Raw genomic sequence first — 16260 nt, 5'->3', positions numbered from 1 at the left:
GCAGTGTTATTTGCAAGGAGAATTGAAGAAGAGCAAGAGGGAAGTAGGAAGTCCATGTAAAAAGCTATTGCCTTTGTCCAGATAAGAGGTAGTAAAAGTCTGAACCAGGTTATTTGTGGTGGAGTTGGAAAGTAGAGGATGGATTCAAAATCTTTTTTAAGTAGAATTGAAGAGTTTAGTAGCTGGATGTGGGGATTTTTTAAAAAGTACTATATTCATGATTACTCCCAGGTCTCTAGAGTTTGCAAACCAGCTATACCATGGGAATTTGGAGGGAGACTAATTTGAAGACTGAATCTGGTTTTGTACACAATAAACACAGTTTTACCTCTTAAATACCTAGACAGAGATACCTAATGAACCAGGAACTCAGGAGAAATATCCAGTGTACAGATTTGGAAATCACACAGGTGGTTAAAACTCCCAATATGAATGAGACCACTTAGAACTGGTGTGTAAAGTAAAAGGAGAAATTGATCTAAACCATGCACCAGAAGATAATTGACATTTGGGGGATAAGAGAATTTTAAAAGCCAACATAGAAGACTGAGACAGACCTGTCTGAGAGGGAGAATGAGAAGAGTTACCATGGGGGTCAAATGAGGAGAACATTTCAGGAAGAAGTAAAGACAACAATATAAAATGTCAAAGGGATATTGAAAGACAAACTGAAGAGTCGGTGGAAGTGGTGTCTTTTTCAGAATATGTTTCAGTTGAATTATGGGAACAGAAGCCTATTAAAGTAGATGGAATTGGGACTGGGAAGTAACGAAGAAGAGAAAGTGTGGGGAGAACTTCTAGGAACTTTATTCTAACAGGAGGGTGAGCCAGAGCACTGTAGAGATAGGGACAGGAGAGTGAGGAGATGGTCCTTTAAGAAAGAAGAGACAAGGCATGACAAGACATAGGCAAGGCAAGACATAGGCATGAATATGCCTATGCCATATTCATAGGCAATGGGGAAAGGAGAAGACGAAATCTCAAGAGAGAGTAGGACAGGATGGAATGAGGTTCTGGAGAGAAAAATAGGAGGAGCAGGGGCATAAACAGAGGAACCAACTGTTACCAGAAGCAGCTATCCCTTAGTAGAAAGAGATGGTGTAGTGAACACTGGACAATCTTGAACAATTGGCAGTTTTAAGCCAAATCTCACATTGCAAATCTGGGAAAGAAATTTTTTTTAACTTTTGTATTAATCTTCGTTTTCACATTCATTTTGTGTAATCCCTACAAAAACCCTTTAAGGCAAGCAGAGTGGGATATTTGCTTGTTTGTTTTTGGATTTGGTGTTCTAGCATCCATCTTACAAAATGAAAATGAAGCTCAAGATTATATGATTCATTCAAGATCATAGAATCAGTATATGACATAAACTAAGGACTCCCAGCACAGTGCCTCAGAGACAACACCTCAGAGACCATTATGAAGAATTCAGTGTGGTGGTGCAGAGGCAGCCTGGCAACACTTGAAATTCAGACGGGAGAATCCCTGCCCACAGTCACTTCTTTGATTGACAACAGACACGCTTGGTTGCCTGAATGTCTCTGACAGCTAATAGGGAAGTGAATGCTGTATCTTCTCTTGAGATGACCTGGGTATGTGCAACCTTTGAAATGTTCCTTTAATATTAGAGGAAAATTTTAGACTTTTCTTACTTTACCAGTATGAACAAGGAGAACATTTGGTTAATATAAGTGTTTTAGTACTGCTTGAAAGGACCCCCCCTCCTCCCCCCCACCTGCCAGAAAAAAACTGAAGTATGTGGAATTAACAGCCCCAGGCATATCACTGACAACTTCACTCAGAAAGAGGAAAAAGAGACCCCTTGCCAATCTCCCTCTCAGTGAACAGGAGCACTGCCCTTTAGCATAAAATATGAAAGGTTTCTCTAGTTGTGCCAACTCAGCAAGAGAAAAAATTAACCCCACGTGTTCTTATCCCAGTTGCCTCAGCATGGGTGAGGAGGCAGAGACCAGAGTTGTCAGCATGAGACAGAGAGCAGGCTCATTGTGTATGGCTTAGAAGGAATCACAGACTCCCCAGATATGAACACATTTCTAGATTCATCATACATTTTCCAAGGTTCTCTACAAGTCCAGATAATCTGGCAGAAAGAACCAACCCTTTAAATGATTTCTTCTTCTGTTTAAATTTGGAAATGTGTGGTAGAAATCAGCATTTTTTAAAAAAAATGAACAGTTTCAATTATATTCAATAGAATGTCTCCATTTAATTAATTCACTTAGTCCCTGGGTGACACTGGGTGTGGTTCAGAGAGGTTTAGGAGGAATCCAATTTAGAACTAGGAGGAATTGTCTGCATCAAGCAATCAGGCGGCATCCTTCCACACCTTTCCAACACTGCAAGGAAGAGAGAGGTTGGGACTCTAAACCACAGATCACACTCTCTAAGATCAGGTTTATTTGTTGTATGAAGAAAAAGGCAGATGTTGGTATGGTTTAAGGGTGAGGGCTGAGGGGCTACTTGCTTGTATTGGTAGTCTTTACACTTCAGTTAAAGTCCTTAGTTTTAAACAAAGGAAATACCTCGTAGTTTTCTGGCTTCGTGGACTCAGATCCTATCTTGCAAGTTTTTCATCATCTGCAATATGCATGGTAATTAAGCTATTTAAAGTTAGCCCCAAGATATTTGAAAATCATAAGCCAATAAAATCTCAGGCATTCTTCTATTTCGTTCCTCTTTTACCCACTCCTTTATCATCTTCCCATCTCCACCCCACTGCCATTCTCTTCCTCCTGCTGTAATCATCTATACTGGTAGGTAATGAATGGTCAATAAAGATCATTTATGCTTTCTTCTCACTCACTGGCAATGTGTTACAACGCAGAAATCTGAGATCGCCTCTTTATGCCGCTCAAGTGGAAGAGGAAGGAAGTGCAATCTCTCCAGCCCCCTCCCATGTTTCTGCTGGATTTTATGGGTGTGGCTGAGTTTAGACCTTTGCAGGTTTTTGCCCTTGTTCTATTCCCTGGTAGGGGCTGGGATGATGCCAGAAGAAACATAAGCACCATCAGTTTCTGCCATGTAGGATACAGGATCATTTCACCCACAAACAGGAAACCTGTGTGAGACTGAAGTACTCACACTACATAAATGCCAGTCAGTATCGTATGGAGCCCACGCCCTGAATACATTATTTCCTTCAGTTTGATTTCATATTATCCTACCTGCTGACTTATGTGAAGGATACAGAGCCGTGATAAAGAGGGAACAGGACCATTTCACACAGAAGCCCATGTTTATAAAATGCATGGGCAAAATGGAACACTTTCTATACCTTTCATTTTCTCTCTTGAATATAAACTATGCTGAAACACACACAGGCAGGCATGTGGACGCCATACAGAGTACATGCATGACTATTGTATACAAAGTGTGCAGATGCTATACACATTTAGTGCTAATTTCTATGACTCTCAAACACAAAATTTCAGTTTCATCACTTTGCACATCTCACTGAACACGTGGGGCTGCTGCTGAGATAGTACCCTAGTGAAGGCAGCTTCCCCCTTTGGGGGAAGAGAATTCCTTTAGCCCCAGTTCCCTTTCTAAAGATCATGCCTGGTTTCCTTTGTCAAAGGGAGGTATGCATATACTTGCAAGTGTATACATAAAGTGGCAAAAAGTTATAATGCAGGATATTCTTATTTCCAAAAATTAAAGCATTTTTAAATGAATACCACTGGCTTCCTTAGGGCTTCGCCTTCCTAAATTGTATTTCCCCAGCTCATCAATGGGGCAACCTCAGAACATTTCCTTGACAGTGTGCTTAACCCAGCCACCTGTATCTATTGCATTTATGTATTAGAATGAAGGCCGGGAGAAGTGCCCTGGCTTGAAAAATGAGCCAAAGGAAACATCAGTCTCTAGAGCCACAGAGCAGTTTAGGGAAGTGCAGCACGTAAGGCTTTCATGCTCTTCCCCACACACCTCTACACAACTCACACACAAAATCCCAGGTTCGTTCTTTCTTTCTCTTTCTTTCTTTCTTTCTTTCTTTCTTTCTTTCTTCCTTCCTTCCTTCCTTCCTTCCTTCCTTCCTTCCTTCCTTCCTTCCTTCCTTCCTTTCTTTCTTTCTTTCTTTCTCTCTCTCTCTCTCTCTCCACCCACTGCTCTGATATTCTGTTTCTGTCTCTTTTCCCCTTCCTCTTCCTTCTCCTACAGCCTTACTCCCCTCCCCTCCTTTCAGGGCGCTGGCTAAATGTTCAGATCTGGCAGGCTGTTTCTTCTCCACTCGCCTCCTTCACCCCCTTTGGATTAGCAAGTGTATTACAAATTGCTCAATATCCAATACCTGCACCGGAATAATGCCCAATTCCTATCTCTTGCCCCCCACCCCTAAGGCAATCAATCGCAAAGGGCTTGCTTCTTTGACCAAGACTGCCATCCCCTCCCAAGGGCGCGCGCACAGTCACGCACAAGCACACCCTCGCCCATTTTGCCCCGTATCCTTCGCCAAAATCACTCAAACGTGTTCCAATAAATGTTTGAAAGCCTCATTCGGCGAATGCCAGGGCACTGTGGGCTCCTGCGGAATAACGTACTCGTTGTTCCTCCCCAACCTACTCCAATCAAGTTTCTAAAATGTCTTTCAAGAAATAAGTGAGCAATTTGAAATGGAAGAAAAACCTGGGCAATGCGGGAGGAGGGCGGGGACTGGAATTCTTGCTCATCTTGTATGTGTCCCTCTTCCTGATGAAAATGAGTCACCATGCTTATCTAGAATGTTAGCCTGACTCTGGTCACTGACAATCCCAGGAAAGATGTAAGAGAAGGGGAGGAAAGACCTGATTTCCAACAGGTAATACTCGGCTAGTCTTCCCCATCCCATCTGAGCTCAAAGCTCCTAGGGGCGTGGTCCACCATCTCCTCCGACCAGCTGGTGCACAATCGCTAAGGGGATTTTCCCCTTCCATGCGGCCAATTTGTCCCTCAGCCCCCGTCGCCTTCAAATTCTCTTTTTGAAAACCAAGCATCTCCCAAATCACAGTTTCATTCATTGATAAATAAATAAATAAATAAATAAAACCTCCACATGTTCTTCCATTAATACCTGCGCCCATTTGAAGCTCAGGCGTGTAGGAAGGAAGGCTTCTCCCGCAGCACATGTGAGAAAATTGTGAGACAACACAAGCAATACTCATTACTGAATGTCATTCTTTCAGCCTGCTTTTTGCAAATATAAAGGGTTGCCTCCCCCTCTTGTAGGTAGAGCCTTCATCTTTTCCCCCACACCCATTTCTACACCCACACCAGCAAAACCAGACCTGAAATGCTAAACATTTACTAATACCCCCCCCCACCATCGTATTTCTAGCCAAACCGGCATATTTTTTCCTAACCTCATCTTAATTAGTAGCATCAATTCAAAACCAGAGCATAAGAGACAGAACAGAATAAAAGCTGGGATGCAACCGGCAGTTACCATATGCTAAGGAAAAGAGAGCACCATGGCCAGAGCAGAAGCAGTTAAAACATTTTTTTTTTCTGCCTGCTCAGGGAAACACTGAGCTCTGGTAATTTCACAACAGCAAGAAGTAAAAATCTTTAGCTCTACCTGTTTGGTTCTTCTCATACAGCACAGCATGGTTGTATCCTCCCTTGCCTTCTTCCTGCCTTCTCTCCTTTCCTCCTCTCTCTTTCTTATTTCCCCCCCTCTCCACCTCTTTTCTGCTCGCTTGCTCACTCGCTCTCTCGCGCTGCGCGCTCTCTCTCCCTCCCTCCCTCTCTCTCTCCCTCACACACACCAGGGCAGTTAGCAGCAACTGTAAGGTCCACAGCTATTGCTCATCGCACATGCTTCTCTCTCTCTCTCTCTCTCTCTCTCTCTCTCTCTCTCTCTCTCTCTCCCTCTCTCTCTCTCTCCCCCTTCCTCTTCTCTCTTTCTCTCCCCACCTACTATCTTTCTTTTCCTCCCTTCTCTCCGTCTCTTTCTCAGAATTGTTCGCTAGCTTTCAATGACTAATCACTTCCCCAGCCCCCACCCCCTTTCTAGACAGTCGCCCCCTCCCAGTCCCCTGCCAGCCTCATGAATATTTAAACATCTCCAATCTGGACCCAATTACCCACCGACTTTTAGGCTGTATTGAGAGTGTGTTGGGGTGGGGGCAGAGAAGGATATTCCAGTCGGTTCAGGAGACTGGGTGGGATGTGTTTTATGGAAGAGAGGCCTGGGGAATGCTTGTATTTCTTTACTAACTCTTTTCTTTTCCCAATATCATAAAAGCAAAGAACAGCTATTCTGAATGAGTAGTCAGACCTATATACAACATGTTACATCTGCTATTTAGGGATTCTGCAGTTAATAATTGTGAGGGTTAAATTCTCTCAAAATTTAAAATAACATGTAAATATTATACATTGTATATATATATGGTACTCAGTGATCATATAACCTAAAATAAATAATATGTATAAGGCAAAATATGCACAAACATATCTCATACATGCTCTAACATTCTAAAAAATTACATTAAAATATTGCATTTTTAACATTCTAAGCACATGAGTTCAGAAATAATACTTAGTGCTTTAGAAATTAGCAACCATCTAAAATCTCATGGTAGTTTTTTTTCTTAATGTACATACACCTGTCTGAAAATTGGGGTTTCTTTGAATTTTACTGAAAAAAACTGAGCATATTTGAACACCAAGTCTGTGTGATATTAATGGTAACCCCAGTGATATGTTACAGTTTGGTGAGGAAGAATAAAAGTAAACTCATTTGTTATGAGAAACAGAGGTGTATCATGAAACCCACTTCCTCACTTCCTCCTATGGTCTTTCAATTCCAGTAAAGAAAAACCTATCTTTTTAAAAAGTGTAAACAATACAATTTTCAGATATATAGTACTGTGTGACTTTGCAAATGTTACTGAACCTCTCTGCACCTAATTTTCTAATTTCTAAAATAAGGGTAATAATGCCAACTTATTATTGGTGAAGACCAAATAATAAAATGTATGCAAAGCACAACAAAGCCATTCTCAATACATAATAGATTTACCTCAGAGGCTGTACTTTTCTGAAATTTTGGTGAAACTTTCAAGTACCATCTCAAAAAACTTGTCAAACTATTTCTCTTTTTCTATTAGTAATGCTAAGCATCACCAATTAAACAGCTCATGTTTTTTCTAGTCCCTCCCAGACATAAGCCTAGTTAATAGGTGTCAACCAGACAGCTTATCATCATATATATTATCAGTAGCACTGAGCTTAATATGTGCTAAATACATTTTAACAAAATTCAAGGTACACTCCTCTCAGAACGGACTATCTCAGAGAAACAGACTCCCGAGGGGTGATCATTATAAATTATCCCCAGAGGTCTTCCTGGGCCTCATCTGCTTCAGCTCTAGCCTTACTTGGCCTCTTATTTCTCTCCATTTTCTTCTGAGTTTTCATATGCTATGATTAAAATACAGAGTTATGTTCTGAGCTTAATATTTTTTAACGTAATGAGCCCAGTCAGAGCCAAGCTTTCAAAATCAGCATTGTATAGACTGAAGTGATAGAAGAAGGTAGAGGATGGGAGGGAATGGCCTCATCAGAGACATTCTGGGTATGAATTAGGATCAGCCTACTGAGGGCAAGAGAGAAGAATTGCTTTTTCTGGTGTTTAAACAGACTTACAGCTAAAATCATTTGGTTAACTATGGGGCCCAACGTAGGCAGCTAACACAAGCTTACATAGTAGGCCATAAAAAGAAGCCAGATCCTGTCCTTTCAATGCACTGCCCTGAGCCTTCCTATTTATAACTTCTTTTCCTTTTTATTTATTGGAAGAAAACTTGGACCCAAGTGGCATAACAAAGTCAAACAGAATCTAGAGCTGAAGACTAGGCATAAGCCTGGGTGAACTTTGTGACTAAAATATGTCAAGCTACCCCTCTTTGCATCAATTTCCTCAGCAGTTTACATGCATTATTTCATCTAATACTCTAAATGAGGTCATTGCAATTATTAATCTTATTTTGATGGAGTTACTAAAGCTAAGTAAATTAAGTACCTAGACTAGGTCACACAGATAAAAGAGATAAAGTTATAACTCCAAACCCCTATTAGCTACTAAAATACGTTGCCTCTCAATGGGCCTCTACACCTCATTACTTCTGGTCCTTAAAAAATTAGACAATGTAGTGAAAATTGTTGCATTGAAATGAAATTAGCATTCTGAAAGGCTCACCTTGTAGGCCCAGCCCGTATCTCAAGGGCCACAGGGAGCAAGCTGATGATGCCTTCCCCCAGTAGCCAACCCTCCAGGTGTCTCTGACCAAACATCAGCTATTCCAACCCCTCTCAGGGGCTTGTCTTTACAGCCCTGCCCATTTTGGATACCTCTCTCTAGACATACTACATTCTGTCGTGAGCTTCTGAAAATTACTTCCCAGAAGGGAACGCAAGATTCCAAATTTAATTTGAATAATTAGGAATCAATTTCAATACTTTTCCCGACCCTTTAAGCAATGGAAGCTATGGGATGGTAAAGGAATAAGGAAGAGAAAAGCATACTTTATGTGATCTTACCAAAATATATATACATATAAATAAAATAACCAGTACTATTTTGATCCCCACCAATAAGTCCACTAATCTGTATACCCTTAGTATAGCCAATTCCAGAAAATGCCTAGGCTTAAACTACATGATTGGGCCTTCTTTAATTTTAGATTAGCAGATTAATTCATGAGACTATCAGGTAATTTTCCTGACTATGAGTTAGGCAATAACACCATTCTAAAAGAAAGTGAAGAGTGGTAGAGGCCAGGACCCACTTCTACTCTTCTATCTCTTTGAATTTCACTCTAAATTGATGTTGTGTTCATAATAAACCCAAAAGGTATTGGGCTTTACTTCAAGCTACATTTGTCTTTTTACACCCCCTTCCAGGAGTTTTTTTTTTTTTAAACTTTGAGTCTTGACCTCTTTCTTGTTGTATTAGTTTGCTACAGCTGCCATACTACACACTATGGGGCCTAAACAGCAGAAACTTATTTTCTCACAGTTCTGGAAGCTGGAAGACCGAGGTCAAGGTGCTGGCAGGGTTGGTTTTCTCCGAGGACCATAAGAGAAAGACTTATTTCCAACAGCTCTCCTTGGCTCACTGAAGGCCACCCTCAATGCAGCCTTGTCATGTGGTAGTCTCTCTGTGCATGGGCACTCCTGGTGTCTCTCCACGTCTGAATTTCCTATTACTAAAGGACATCAGTCTGCTGGATTACAGCCCACACATACGACCTCATTTAAGCTTAATTATCTCTTTAAAGGCCCTATCTCTAAATGTAGTCAGTCACACTATGAGATACTAGATTTAGGTCTTCAACATATGATTTTTTTTGGCGGGGGGCAGGGACACAATTCAACCCATAAAACCTGCATTCTCTATCAGTACTTTCTGACTTGAATATATTCATATATTCAACATCTTCTATGTTGCAAAAACATCCTGCCCTCAAGGAAATACACAGATATGAAAAGCAAAAACAACTGCTATTTTAATTAAACAGGATTTGATGCCAAATGTGTGTTATAAGAATTTAGAATAGGAAAGAAATCACCATGGACCAGAATAGGTCTTTCATTTCATGATTAGGATTTGAACAAGTGGAGAAAGCACAATGAGTTTTAGGGAAGGGAAAGACATCGCATTAGAAAAGGTAAAATGCAAATAATCATTGTATGATCAAGGGACTGTTAATATACAGAAGAGGGGAAGCTGTAAAGGAGAACCTTCCAAGAGAGAACCTTGGAAGGGTAGACTACACACCCAGATTAAGAAAGACTTGAAAGGTCAGGATAACAGAGTGCATTAATGTCCTAGGGCTGCCGTAAGAAATTTCTACAAACGCGAAGGCTTAGAACAGCAGAAATTTATTCTCTCATATTTCTCTAAGTCCAAATTCAAGTGTAGGTAGGATTAATTCCTTCTTGAGGCTCTGAGGAAGATCCATTCCATATCTTTCTCCTAACTTCTAGTGGCTATGGGCAGTCCTTCCCATTACTTGGTCTGAAAATGCGTCACTCCAATCTGCTTCTTCTCAGATGGCCTTCACCTTTTTTTTTTTACTAAATCTAGGATGAGGATGATCTTATCTCCAGATCCCTAACTTAATTGTATCTGCAAAGACCCTTTCCTCCAAGAAAGATGACAATATACAGGCACTGGGGTTTAGGACTAGGACACAGCTTTTTGAGGTACACAAGTCAACCCACTACAGGGGATCAGACATAGGTTTGTGAGGATAGACATTTTAGAGAATGCCTGTGTGAAACTGTATAGTATGGAATGGAAAGAAAGGTGTAATGGGGTCCAGTAAAAAGAAGAGAAAATAATTCTAATGCCCAGACCAGGAAGAGAAAGTTGAACTCTCTCTTTTCGAGTGCCTAGCATGTTCCAGGTATGACATATTTTTATGCTTTACATATTTTGACTCATTTACGCCACAGAAGAATATTCAGGGGGAAGAGAAAAAATGTTAAAGATTGCAGTTGGGAAGCTTAGAGAATGAGATTACAAAATTCAGATGTGTGGAGGTCCAGAAAGGGACCTGGTATTGTGAGGAAGGTAATGAGTCAGTTTTGATAGTGTTTGTTTCATGGAAGCATTGAAATGTTCAAGTGCAACGCAAGATCAGGTTTAAGAGAGAAAACTCCGTTGTCTGGCCCTGCCAAAATTTTCTAGGCAGACATGGCTGCCTCGGGCTCCAGAGGGACAGGAGCCTCTCTGGTATGATGTCACCAATTAATTAAGCTGATATAATTTCAGTATGGCCTTACTGCCAGAATTTATCCTGCTTCTTGAAGGCAGATGAGAGTCTAAAGCCAAGACCTGGATGATTTTTAGGACTCTAAATCTCTGTCCATCTTTCCAGAGACTTACCTCAAATCCTCTTACAATTTCTCCCTCCAGCACACCCTGGAGGCCATCTGAAATTCTTGGTAGCCAATATGCCAGAACGAGGACATTTGAGGGAGGTAACCAGGTGCTAGTGGCACAGGAGGAGAAGATGAAAAGCATGCAGCCCACAAACTAAGACTCAACTTGACACCAGATCTCAAGGAAGCTGTGATTGCCTAAGTGAACAGATCTCAGTCACTTACATCACTGTTTAAGCAGCTGGTGTGAAAAGTTCTATCAGATTACACAAACCACCACTAATATACAATAAGAGCCTGAAATTGGAGCATTTTAAAAATTTGGTCACTGAAGGAACCACAGAACTTTCCACTCACCTCTCTCCTATTCGTCTGGAAGTATTGTGACAGTTTATTTAGCTTATCTCCCCTGCTCCGCCCTCCCCCGAACACATGTATCTGAATGGCAAGCACTGTGTCCTACATTTTACTGTTTCTGATGTTTCTAGCAGGGGTATGCATGGGTTTCATGGTAGCTAAAGCTTATAGGATTTGGGGAGACTTTTTTAAGGAAAAGAATACAAGTGAAGCATGAATGTGAATATTTGCTTGAAATAAGAAGTAATATCATATATTTTAAATGATATATACTACAAAAATTGATGTATACTATAAAATTCAGAAAAATAAATGTTTTAATACATGTAATATTTTAAATAAATTATTTAAAAACAAATGTAATTTCTTAACACATCTCTATAATTTCTATTTATTTGGCTACATGTTCTTTGATCCTCTTTTTGTATGGTAATGACTGTGTAATATAATATTCTGAAGGAGAATGGAGACATAAACTAGTCTTTCCTCTAACACAAATGACTGGATTTGTTTTTGGTATGTATACAGGAGGCTTAAAATATGAGACCTCATGTACTGATGCATTTTTGGTGTAAGGCATTCATTAATACAAAACACAGAAATTCATTAATACAAACACAGAAATAGGGAAATTCTATTTCAAGCAATTGCTATGGAAAGAGAAAGTGTGTATTATATGTTTACAATTGAATTGTGTGGCATTTTAAAAATTTGTTCCTGACAGGAAGGAACTTTGGTTTTGGTCAGGCATCAGTGAGAACTGAATCTCCCACTTAAAATTTTATGCAACTGGTGACTGGAAAAATTCCAGACTAGCTTCTGGCTTCATACATTTCAAGCTTTGTTTCTCATTTTACCCATGACTCAGGTACCACATTATGTAGGCCAAGTGGTGTTTACATTGTAATTTAACCTCCGGTCTTACACTTCAGGTTGGCAAGCCAGGGAGTTAGCACGCTGTGTTCCTTGGAGTCACGTATGGCTAGCACTAACTTAACTCTGCATAAAAGCCCCTAGGAACAACATAGATATATCTCATAGCCCAGTCTAAATGTAACACCAATACAAACTCAACTTACCTGGCTCCTCGAACTACCTACAGCCATTCAAAACAATCTGACATGACGGAAGTGTTATAGAGGGAAAGTTTATTTGGAAAGAAATAGGAATCTTAAAGGGTTGCTATGAAAATATCTTACTATTTCAAATTTTATACAAATGTACAAACATGCAGCATATGAGGAGCCCAGAATATTAAGCTGAATTAGCTTCTCGGTAAACTTGCTTCTGTTTTTTAGTATTGAATTCAGAGACGTAAAGTCTTCAGTGAAGAATTGTTAATAATCAGAAGGGGAAGAAAGAGAGAAAAGACAGGGGAAATGGAGAGAGGAAGGCTGTTTGAACTAAATTTCAAACATTGACTTTCAGTATCTCCAATTGTTTCAATCTGTAATTGTTATGGTCTTCTACATAGACATGCCTATGTTTCTCACTGTCCCTACTCATACGCTCATTCCCCTCCTTTGTCCCATCCTAACCTGCTTTCTGGAGTGCACGTGGCTTGGAGAAATGACAAAACGTATACTTCCTGGTAGGCTCCCAGCTTGAAACTCTCACTTGGGTTCCATTAAATGCTAACCATCATTACGTGGGGGAATTAGGGGGATGTCTTTCTCCAAACACAATATTCCTGAACTCAGTAATATTTTATCTTCTTTCATGTCTTACCATGACAACGCTTTTACTGGTTTCTATACACTGAATGGTGTTGGCGGGTTTTATATACTATATAATTTATATTTGGGTAATAAAAGAAATTTTAAATATATAGCTTCATATTACTTAATTTGGTCACATTGGCTTGAAGTAGTGATAGATTTTACTTAAACATTATTGATTTCAACCCTCATTTTAAGAGAGCAGCTCATCCTGTCATTCAGTCCTTTAGGTTATTGCCTCCTTGTTCCCTTTTCCCCCTCCACCATGATTTCAAGACTAGAACCAAGATTTTGTGCTTAACAGCCTTGACCCTTTAATGTCTAAATTTAGCTACATTAAAATTCTTCACAGTGAAGCCATCAGAAGACACCCAGGATGTCCAACGTACTCTGTCTACAGAATTTTTTTGAACAGACGTTCCTATTCTCGGTCCCTAAGTTTCTGGGATATATACATATTCCCAATAAACCTCATAAAATCTCCCTTTAAATCCCTCTGGTACCTGTAAGATCCTCCTGAGTTCCTCTTCTGGTTATTTAATTTTCTACTTCCAAGTTCCCTATTTCTTTTTTCACCTTAAAATGTCAAACTTGTCTAAAATTTAATGAAAAAGTCCACCATTCAGACTTCTCAAGATTCTCTGTTGATTAAAATACTCCTCTCTGATTTTCCCAGACAAAATTAGCATGCAATAATTCTACTATACATCAGTTCACACCATAGTCTCTCTAATCCACATACAAATGTTGAGTACTAAAAGCTGAAATTATATTAGTTTATATATCTTTAATCCATTACTTTAGAGTGTACAGAATTATATAAAATGCCATCTTGTCTATATCCCCACTACTGACTAATGACTCTAAAGTTTTCATTTACTTTTTAAGTTGAGGGAATCTCTCATTAAGGTTTTGTCATCCTTATTTCTAATATCTGATATATTAGGAGTCTCTTTCCCTCACATTAACAAATTGTCATCTTCTCGGCCTTCATCAGTGTGGATATGTTTAATGGTCTGAAGGACAATAAGGATATGAGCTCTCTCTTAATAAGTCTTCAAATAATCAGTCTCATAGATATTGGGCTTACATGCCTTCAGTCATTTGCATTGTATACCCTTGAACTTCAAAGATTCCAGGAAGCTGGATGACATCTCTAAAATCATCTGGCCCAACTCCCCATTTGATGTTATCAATGTTAAAATATCTTGTGCTTGAAGAAAAGCATGTTACTTCCAAAACTTTCCATCTTTAACTTTTGACCACTGTTAAGATCATCTTTCCCAGAGTATAGATAATAATAAAAGATTAAAAAGTAGGATGTGATTCATTTTGAGTATCTTTAAAAATGTAATTTATTTAATTCCAAGTTTATATTGTTCAATTTTTTAATAATGGCTCTTTTTAACAAATGGCTTGAAAATTTCCTGAAAATTTAATAACTAGTTTGTAAAACCTCATACAGCTATGTCTACCATATCACTTATTTACTCCAACTAAAATTTTGGAACATTTGTGTATGTGTCATGCTATTTAACCAAATAGCCTCCACACTTTCCTAAAGTCATCTAATTCTATTATTAACTTTTGTCTTATTTTTTCACCTGGGTAAAATATTGTGTCTGTATTCTTATTTAGTTTCACCTTGTTAAGTTCATTCACTCTGTCAATAACTCTTCAGATCCTAACTCTGTCATCCCACATTTCTGTCATCTTTATCCCTTCTGGCTTCCTGTCATCTCCACATTTGATGAGCAAGCCTTATATATCTCTATCTGAGGCATTGAATTTTAAAAAAATGCCTGACAGGACAGGGCCAAGGACATCATCTTTAGCCATGCAAATAGCATCCTTCCTGCACACAAGCATCAAACCATTAATCAGCTTTGATTCAATGAGATATCTGTCTACTGAACTGCCTTTGCATTCAGTCTTATTTCCCCTCCTTGTACCTAAGACTCTCGAGAGACTATTTATGAAGTGCATGACTGAAGTTCAGAAACCCTCACTTTCTTCCTTCTCATGTCAGAAAAAAAGGTTACACTTCCCCTATGCAAAGCTGACCCCTTTCTCCAGGATTTATCGATTATGCCTCCTCTCTTTGGTCTTTTCAATCTGCTTGCTTCTTCTACAACCTCCAACCTCCTCGACTATAAACTGCATATAAGCAGGCCTGAAAATGTTTGTTTCTCCACTCTCCTTTTTTTCCATTTGTAATATTGCATATTTGAATTTTTCCATTTTCTTCAGGCTTACCATTCCACCTTTTCCTTTATTCTCAGTGTGGGCAATACCACAACCTTGTTCTCACTTAGAAAGTAGATGCATTCAGGCAGAAGTTTCACTCATTTGCTGCTTGCCACCTTAAAACGTATCTGCACTTGAACCTGGCAAAGCAGAGGTGGAAATTTCTCCTGCATATCTGGAGTAATATATTTTTGTAATTCCTCAGAGGCCTTGTTCTTCGTATTTCTTCTCTTATATCATCACCATCTTCCTCCCAACTGAATCTTCAGCCTCATCCTTTAAAAGGCTCCAGCTTCTTTCCTTTCTTCACAAATAAAATATTCTCCTCCGATCCAAGCTCTGCATCTTATTGTGTGCCTCTGCTCACCATCGTCACTTCTTCAGTTCTTCACCTCCTCGTCAATTTTCAGTTCTTGGTAATTTGCCTTCTGTGCTCACCAATCCATTGGCTTTAATTAGGTCGCCAGAAACCTCATAGTTGTCAGTGTGAACCCACTCTCTTTTTCTCTCTCCTCTTGCTGAAATACACACACACACACCTTTTTATTTCTTACCTTATAAGGCTTCTCTGTGGCTTCATGACTAACCACTTCTGTTTTTTGTTTTACTTTTAATTTCCTCTTACCTTGGTTTCAATGGTACTTTATCCTCCTAATTTTCCTTCTCTACCCCTGATACCTTCCCTTTCTTACTGTCAGATTTCTCTTCCTCGGGCACCACTTGTCTGGGCGTTCTCAGCACTGCCCACAGCTTCTATCACCACCACACCATTCTGTATGGTTCTCAATTCTGTTTTTCTGCTCATAGTTTTTTTTAACTTTGTTTCAAATACAAATCTCCATATGCTTGATTCACTCTCCCAAAATGAACTCTTATCTTCTCCCTGCATCTACTCACCAAAATATGTACCAGTACCGCTTCCTATAATCCCTACTCTGGTTTAGAGGGGTGATACTCATTCACTTGTACAGGCCAAAAATGTGCTGAAAACCTCTTTCTTCCTCTTTACTCACAGTAAGTCCTGAAACCCTTCCGCTGTCAG

At 39.5% G+C, this 16260-nt stretch overlaps 1 protein-coding gene across 1 annotated transcript in view; it reads right to left on the bottom strand.

The window, feature by feature from the left end:
* The window catches only part of GAP43 (growth associated protein 43), a 109436-nt gene extending 103729 nt beyond the window's left edge, over positions 1 to 5707 (bottom strand). The window contains exon 1 of the mRNA XM_037045537.1: positions 5579 to 5707. Coding sequence (XP_036901432.1) covers positions 5579 to 5608 — 30 coding nt within the window. The 5' untranslated portion in view covers positions 5609 to 5707. The remainder of the gene's footprint in view (positions 1 to 5578) is intronic.
* Positions 5708 to 16260: the final 10553 nt, after the last annotated feature.

This window comes from Sturnira hondurensis, unplaced genomic scaffold (genome assembly GCF_014824575.4).
Source record: "Sturnira hondurensis isolate 20B ecotype Veracruz unplaced genomic scaffold, ASM1482457v3 Scaffold0004338, whole genome shotgun sequence".
Lineage (NCBI taxonomy): Eukaryota > Metazoa > Chordata > Mammalia > Chiroptera > Phyllostomidae > Sturnira > Sturnira hondurensis.
This window is presented reverse-complemented; position numbering and strand designations above follow the sequence as displayed.